Here is an 8,303-nt window from a genome sequence, read left to right on the forward strand (position 1 = left end):
CCCGGGTGTCCCAGCAACTCAGACCGTGGTGAGGAACCTTCCCAGCTCTCGGCCTTGCTTTGGAGAAAGAGAGTCAGTCCGTCCCATCTGCACCTGAGCACTGCCAGCGTGCGTGTTCTCAGCACAGGCAGGGTATTTTTCTGTGCAGGGGTACATTATCTCTTTGGATGAGCAGAGAGCCGAGGCTGTGCCCTTGTCTGGTCAGGGACGGGCAGGGCAGCCGAGTGCTGGTCTCTGCCAGGCACGCTGAGAAAGGCGAACAGGAGGCTCTCCTGGCCCTGCAGTGCTGTGCCCAGCTTTGGTCGCCTCGGTCTGTCGCAGGCAGGTCTCCTTCCAGGCACGTGCAGAGCCAGGCAGGTCAGGATGGTCAGGGCCGAGAGGAGACGAGCCGTGGGCAGGCGAGCAGAGCCCCAGACGAGGGATGTGGGGCGCCCCGTTTTCTGCAGGGAGCTCTCCATGCCCACAGCTCCCACGTGCAGCCAGGCATCCGCACCCCGTGAGGTGCCCAGTTGCTGCCCCGCACCCTCCCACCCTCCCGGCCTCACAGTCGCGGTGGGGTCTCAGCAGCCTCCTCTCTCCGCAGGCGCCTCTCCGCAGCTTCGCGAGCCCGGTCCGACACCAGCAGCTGCTCCTCAGGCCTGGACAGCCGGAGCAGCCGCCCCAGCAGCCCGGAGAGCTGGACCCGACAGCAGGAGCCATCACCTGTGCCTGCAAAACCGGCCCGCCTGCCACAGAGCAGCAGGGAACAGGCCTCCGCCAGCCCGGACAGCCGCCCGGCCCGCCCGCCTCCACCCCGGCCCTCATGGCTGTCCAACTCAGCCAGCCAGCTGTTGCGGGACCAGCCCAGAGACCTCGAGCCCCCAGAGGAATTGAAGCCACCCGCCCGCGCCCCAAGCCCATCGCGCCGGCCCTCCTGCCAGGGCCTGAGCCAGCCCCGCCAGGGTAGGGGTTTGGGCTGCGATGACAGACTCCTGACGGACAGCTTCAGGAGTCGACCATTCGTGTTCGAGTAATGGCCCAGCAATAAATACAGTTCCGTAGCACAACTGTCCAGGTGGTAACGGCAGCAGACCCAGGGATTCACCAGTCCTGGGCCGAGCGTCGTATCGGGGCACACAGGGACCTGGATGCCCACGGTGTCAGCAGGCAGGGAGCTGGGCATGGGACCCACCAACAGGCTGGGCGAGCCCAGCTTCCCTGGTGGGACCGTCCTGCTAAATTCTGAGCCACAGAGGCACCAAAGGGCTCGTTAACAGGTCATCACCCCCACCTCTGCTCCCTGTGCCAGCCTTGTCCTGGAGTGCACAGGACAGGGGAACTGTGTAGGGCAATTCCAGCCCCAGCCCCTCCATTGTGTGCGCACCAGATACACCACATAGGGCAAAGCCAGAGATAAAACGCAGAGCAGCACCAAGCTGCTATTGAGCCATAACAGAGACACCATCTGTTCTGCTTTCGGCTGGGATGGAGTTAATTTTCTTCCCAGCAGGACATATGGTGCCGAGTTTCGGATGTGTGACCAAACCAGTGTTGGTAGCACACCCATGTTTTAGCTATTGCTGAAGGCTGCTTGCATGGCCCCAAGGCCTACTCTGTTCCCACGCTGCCCTGCCAGCGAGTAAGCTGGGGGTGCGCGCGCTGGTGGATGAAAAGCTGGACATGAGCTGGCAATGTGCGCTTGCAGGCCGGAAAGCCAACCGTATCCTGGGCTGCATCAAAAGCAGCATGGCCAGCAGGTCAAGGGAAGGGATTCTGCCCTCTCCTCCGCTCTCCTGAGACCCCACCTGAAGCACTGCATCCAGCTCTGGGGTCCCCAGCGCAAGAAAGACACGGACCTGTTGGAGCGGGTCCAGAGGAGGCCACAAAAATGATCCCAGGGCTGGAAGACCTCTCCTGTGCAGAAAGGCTGAGAGAGTTGGGGTGTTGCGCCTGGAGAAGAGAAGGCTCCAGGGAGACCTTAACAGCGGCCTTTCAGTATGTGAAGGGGACTTCTGAGAAAGGCGCAGAGAGGCTTTTTACCGGGGCCTGTAGTGACAGGAGAAGGGGCGAGGGTTTTACACTGAAGGAGGGTAGGTTTAGATTGGACATAAGGAAGAAATCTTTACGCTGAGGGTGGTGAGATGCTGGAAGAGGTTGTCCAGAGAAGCTGTGGATGCCCCATCATTAGAAGTGTTCGAAGTCAGGTTGGAGGGGGCTTTGAGCAAGCTGGTCTAGTAGAAGATGTCCCTGCTGATGGCGGGGGAGGGGGGGGGGGTGGTAGACCAGATGATCTTTGAAGGTCTCCCTTTCAACCCAAGCCATTCTACGTTTCTATCATTTTTACTCCCTACAGTGGGAGGACAAAACACCCTGGGCGATGCCTGGGAGGAGTCCCAGGGAGCTACCGGGCATTGACCTGCCTCCAACATACACAAAACCGCTCAGGTGGCTTCCTTGGAGGAGTCTGGGGCTGCTAAGTTTTCTTCCCTCTTGCAGCAAACACAAGGCAATAGTTGTATGTTCCTCTGTGGACGTGGACTGTCGGGACACGCTGTGTGGGACAGCCAACAGCTCTGCAGTCATGACAGCATTGCAGCTGCGAAAGCTGGTTGTGTCACGACTGCTGTGAGCGGGAGTATGGACCCAGCCCTGTGGTGCGTGGTGACGGGTGCTGAATTGGGCTGTCCCTCGGGCAGGGACAGGCTGGAAAGCTCGTGGAATGGAAACCTATTTTGAGGAGCAGACACCAAGGGCCAAACTCCCTGAAAACCCTGCCAAGAGCTACAGAGCACAACCAGGGCAGGAGGGCAGGGACCGGTCACCTCGGAAAGCGCACACAGACGTGGGAGTGGGGTTGGACCAGAGGTGCAAGGGCAGCACAGGGTGATCCACTGCTGATTCACCCAGCATGCTGACATTTTACTGCTTCCTCATTCTCTGGACAAGCTCCCTTGATTTAAATCCCCTTCCTACCCTTGCTGGAGAGGGGACCGTTAGTGGACCACACAGCTTCCTTGGTGAGGCCTTGTAATTTCCCTGGGACCCCAGCGCAGGGAAGAGCATCTCCAGAGCATCCCTTTTCCAGCCCATGAGATGCTCTTTGTGACAAGGGCAGGTGCCCGTCGGTCCAACAGACGAGGCCCTGCAGGGCTCCCATCAGGTCATCCTTTCACCTACCCATCTTCCAGCCGCCACTCCAGGGGCTGGGGGTCTCTCTCACGTGGGTCCCCTGACATAGCCCTTAGCCCCAGTCAAGGTCTCATGCCTCAGCGTGTGCTTGCAGGGCTTGTTTCCTTCCCGCTGGCAAGGGCTGAGCTCCCATTCAGTGCTGCGGGGCAACCTGGAGCTTTTTCTGGGAGTCACATTGCTTTGCAGTCCACGCGTGCGAGTCACGTGCTGCATGGGAGATGAGGACACAAGCTGACCTAGTTTGGACACTGGACCCTCCCTCTCCAGGCAACGCCAGCCCCCTTCTTTTTCCTTTGACTTCTCCAGCCTGAAGATCTCCAGTGTCAACTTCTACCTGTCCTTCGATAAGCGTCTCTATCACAGCTATTACGTCAGTGACACAGCACTAAAATACTCCCACGTTAAAAGCACCAACATTCAGATCACAGGTAAAGAAGGAGGAGGACAGAGGAAAAGAAGTGTTCTATTTTGAAAGAAATCCCCTTTTTTTCCTCCAATAACTATCGGTGGATGAAAAAAAAAAAAGTGAGAAAAAATTTCAGGTCAGCCACAACACTGGGTTTCAACTCTGAGCCTGTAATTTTGTGGCTGTTCTGGAATGTCTAGCAGTGAAAGAAGAGTTTGAAATGTCAGTCTTCCAAACTGATTTTTGGCTTATTTTGACACCATCAAGCCTAGAATCGTTTTGGATGCCTTGATTAATTTTCCTCTAAATTAAAAAAATACAACAAAAGAAGAAAAACGTGACGGAGTCACAAAAGCCTTTGCTGACACTAAAAACATATCCTCCTCAGCTCGGGCAACAAGAGAGAAAAGTTTTGCCCCTTTTACTCATTATGTCAGCCCTTGAAGAGCTGAGCACTGCACGGTTTCCTCTCTGGTTTGTGCCAGTAGGGAACCAGCAGAGCAGCCAGGAAAGCCAAGGGACCACTAAGGGACCTGGCTGGGATGAGCGGAGGAACCTGCAGTTGAATTCCTAATGGAGCATGGGCCTGCTCTTACAGAGGCAGCAAATCAGCGAACACATCCTCTCCGCTACAGCTGACCTTCATGGTAGGTGACAGATGGTAGCTCCTTCCACTTTTGTTTCTGCACCACCACATCAAACTGCAATCGCGCAGCTGATGAGGAAACCTAGATGTAGATTAATGGCTCAGATTTCTCATCTGAGAGAGAGGGAGGGAGGCCTTCCGAAAGTGTCCAGAAGAGGACCGGTGGAAATTCTCCTTCTTGTTGCCATGTGAGGAGAGGCTGAGAGACCTGGCGCTCTCCGGCTGGGGGAAGAGAAGACTGGAGGAGAGGGGAGGTGTATTATCAATGTGTATAAAAAGCTTCTGGGAGGGAAGGAAGATGAGGGAGCCAGGCTCTTCTCAGGAGTGTGCACCGAGAGTACCCGAAGCAACAGGCACAAATTAAAGCACATGATATTCCAGCTGCTCATGAGGAAACAACTTTGCTGTCAGAGGGGACAAACGCTGGCACGGGATGCCCAGGGAGGTTGTGGACTCTGCGTCCTTGGAGATACTCAAAACCCAAGGGGACACAGTCCTGCGCAACCTGCTCTAGGTGGCCCTGCTTGAGCGGAGAGGTTGGACCAGATGACCTCCACAGGTCCCTCCTAACCTCAGCCGTTCTGTGTGATTCTGTGCTTCACTCCTAAAGCCCCTGAACTCAGCCCCGATGCCTGCTGGAAAGGATTCTGGGACAAGGGATGATCCCAAACTCCTCCAATACAATTTATCACAAAACAACCTCTACCTCAGCCAGAAGATCACACAGCAGACACAGTAAGAAAAAAGAAAATGTCTTTTATTGTGCACATGAAGTGCGGGAGCCCGGGAGCCACCGTGGTTCAGCCAGTTCCAGGAAACTGGCACCTACAATGACAGAGTCAGAAAGCACAGAGAAACCCACAAAGGCAGGAACAGGCATGACTTGGTTCCCCTTTCTTTGGGCAACACAGTCGACAAGGATTTGTTTTCAGCCCAGAAGAGAGAGCCATTGCTGGCATTGACTATAGGATGGCTCTGGCCTCTTATGCCCATGGGTAATACCACGCAGCAGGGCTCGATGGGGAGCCCCTGGGGAGCTGCCACGGAGTTCTTTCCAAAGCCTGTGCAGCACCGTCCCTTGCCGTCCTTGGCAGCGACTTCGACTGATGTAGAGCAGTGTTCAGAGTTGGGAAAGACAGGCAGCAGAGCCTGGGACACACCTGGGCTTCTTCACCTTCTGGCCCTTCCTGCTTTCTTTCAGTCCCCATCTTTTTCTCTCTTCCTTCTTTCCTTTTCTTGTTGGCATTCCCTCTCCTCTGCCCAGGCCTCTTTTCTCCTTCTTTTTCTTCGGTTTTCATTTTCCTGGGGGCAGCCTGCAAACCTTTCCATCCCACAGTGTGATTAGATAGGTAAAGCCAGGGTCAACTGGAATCAGTTCTGGATTTAACCAAAGCTGACTCATGTTACCTGCTTTCCTCTGAAGGGCTCTTGAGTTCTTCTGCGCACACCAGGGAGTCCACTGCGGTCTCTGGGGTGGCTGGAGGCAAAACAACAGGTGCCTAAACCAGAAATGTCGGCATTAGCAGGTGGCAAGGGACGCCCTGGAGTAGCAGGCGACTGTTTGGCAAATTGCTACCATAGCTCTACAGAGAAGATCCTTTTGGCTGGTTTGCATTAGCCCTGTCTTCCAAGGGCCTCCCTTTGGAACACAATGTTCACACAGGTGTGTGACGCTTGTGGGGGCCATTCAGCAGGGAGCCTGTGGTCCCCCTCCGGGCAAGAAAAGGCTTGCCCGCTTCATTCTGCCAGGGCTTCTTCTGCCCTCCTGAGACAGAGCTCTGCGGCTATCCCTTTGGTGCAATAACACCTTCTGTGGTAGGAGGCTTTGCTTTTGAAATCTCTCTTTCTGGAGGTACTTTGTAGGTATTTCCCTTGGTTAAGCACATGCCTAACGCATTTGAGAAACAACCATTCCAGTTTTACTTACAATGTATCATGCCAGTGGGAAAAAAACCCCAAACCCACAGAAAGCCACAAGAGATGGAATGCCAGGAAGAGGCACAGCAGCTACTTGGACTCATGAGGAGCTCCCCTCCTACATGAGACCTGTTGTCCCAGTGTTTGTGGAGCTGCCATACCTCTGCTGTTTCCGATCCCATCACTGTGTCCGCCCCTGCTGCTCTCTGGAGGATGAGCAGAGAGGGTGGTGCGTCCAGGAAGGCTTTTGCCTGGTGCTCCGTGTCTGCTTCGCCTGCAGGGCCACGCTGCTCTTCCAAAGGCAGCTCTGGAAAGCAAAAGCAAAAGCATGTGCAGCGAAGTGACTTGTTGGAAGCATACAACAGCTAAAGCAACCTGAAGCCCTACACGGGCTGTCTGCTCAGGCTGTGACAACCCTCAGTCCCTCCTCATACCTGTGGATCTGCCCATGGGCGCTGGCAACTCCTCGGCTGGTGGACTGGAAAGGCCAGCCATCTCCTCCCCAAAGATTTTCCTACAGTTTTCAATCAGGAACTCCACTAGCACGTTCACCTGCACACAGGCAAGCCTTGCTTTCAGCGCAAGTGCCTGAAAACGTGTGAAGCAGCCTTTCCCACTCCTGACACCTGCCTCTGTGCAGAAGGCTGTTGCTGTGGGGCTGCTCTTCCAGGCAGCCACCCCACCAGCATTTGCACAAGAGAGGAGGCAACCAGGGACCTCTGAAGGGCCAAGCTCGGATGGGCCGGGAAGGCTGCAGCCGAACGGGAAATACAGCGTACCTTGTCAGTCACCTCCAGCAGCAGCTCCAGCGGGAGCAGGTCCTTGTCGGCTGGACTCAGCAGCTTTGGCCCAACGCAGATGGCCAGACTGCTGCAGCTCATCCTGCTGGTGCACACGTTGTGTTCGATGCGCTGGAGCAGGGACAGCAGCCGCTTGAGGACGAGGAGATTTGCTGCAGGCAACTTGTTGGCCACCCTGAGGGAAGAGAAACCCAACGTCAATAAAGCAGATGTTGCCCACAGCTGTTCCCCAGGCTTGCACAAGGCAGGTGGGAGCCAGCGGCTGTGTTGCACAGCTTTGCATTTGCTCTCAGCCAGTGGTCAGTGCTCCTGCTAAACAGGCAGGCTGCTGGCCACACGTAGGCTTCCAACTCTTCCGCCTTCTCCTGCTTGCTTGTCCTCTCCATCGCTGTCATCCACTCTGTGTAGAGGTTGGTCACAAGGAGTTTACTGGGGATGCTTCGGAGGAAGTCCTGCAATGCCAAGAGCTCCAGGTGAGCCTCTGAACACTCCAGGCCAGCCAGGAGCTCTTCCAGCTGCAGGCCAGACACGCTCACCTTCAAGATGATGGCCAGCAGGAGCACAGGCTGGCTTTCCAGGTCGACGTCCACACTGCCATCCAGGGCCTCCCTCAGTTCCCGAAGCGCCGTCCTGCTGGCAGCCCTCCAGAATATGCCCTGTCGATGGCCCTTCCTGGTGCAGGACAGCCAGCAGCTCCTGCAGGAGAGGCAGGACGACAGTCACTTGGCTGGGGAGCTGCCTTGCAACAGCAGTGGCCAGAGCACTGCCCCAGACCTGGCTCCTTGCCTCCCCAAGCGGGCTGGCACCAAAAGGCTATGCTGGGGGTGAAGAGCCAAATCCCCTATCCCCAGAGCTCCTGGTTCCTCTCCTGAGGATACTGCCTCTCTGAGAAGGCACAGGGCTGGGGACCCGCTGTCCAGGCTGGCTTACCTGGATGGGCTGGGGCAGCGTGCCATCCTCCCCACAGAGGAGCAGCCCCCTTCTCCTCCTCCTCCTGCTCCCTCCAGCTGCAAAGGAAAACAGAGCAAGACCCCGTCAACAGAGACGCCTGCCCTGCCCTGCCTGACGTGTGGTCCAGAGCAGTGCGGCAGGACGGGCAGGGAGCGGGCAGCTGGAACCGCAGCTCCGGCTCCGGGGCTCCATCTCAGAGGCTCCTGAGAGCTGGTGTTACACCGTGACAGCTGGGCCAGCCTGGCCCAGCCCTCGCCCTGCCCTCCTCCAAGCTGTGCGCAGCAGCAGAGACTCCATGTCCTTGGAGAACCATATTCAGTGGCCACTGTCAAGAGGGTGTCCTTCCTCGTCCAGGTGACATCCTTCCTTGGGGTGCTAAACCTGCAAGGTGACACTCAAGGGACAAGCGAGCTCT

The 8,303-nt window shown here is 56.5% G+C and overlaps 1 protein-coding gene and 1 long non-coding RNA gene across 2 annotated transcripts; both read right to left on the bottom strand.

Moving 5' to 3' along the window:
* Nucleotides 1–5,178: 5,178 nt before the first annotated feature.
* LOC126037176 (uncharacterized) lies at nt 5,179–6,367 on the bottom strand. Its single transcript, XR_007505541.1, has 3 exons — nt 6,299–6,367; nt 5,628–5,719; nt 5,179–5,541 (listed from the first exon to the last, which is right to left on the bottom strand). It is a non-coding gene; the product is annotated as an uncharacterized LOC126037176 (long non-coding RNA).
* Nucleotides 6,368–6,554: 187 nt separating this feature from the next.
* On the bottom strand, nt 6,555–7,951 carry LOC126037190 (T-cell activation Rho GTPase-activating protein-like; the record flags this gene model as incomplete). Its single annotated transcript, XM_049797454.1, is given in 6 exon segments — nt 6,555–6,689; nt 6,917–7,112; nt 7,274–7,389; nt 7,474–7,594; nt 7,596–7,633; nt 7,868–7,951. Coding segments are annotated over 6 exon segments (690 nt in total), but the record flags the coding sequence as incomplete, so codon positions are not given.
* Between the last annotated feature and the right edge of the window lie 352 nt (nt 7,952–8,303).

Source organism: Accipiter gentilis, unplaced genomic scaffold, assembly GCF_929443795.1.
Source record: "Accipiter gentilis unplaced genomic scaffold, bAccGen1.1, whole genome shotgun sequence".
NCBI lineage: Eukaryota > Metazoa > Chordata > Aves > Accipitriformes > Accipitridae > Astur > Astur gentilis.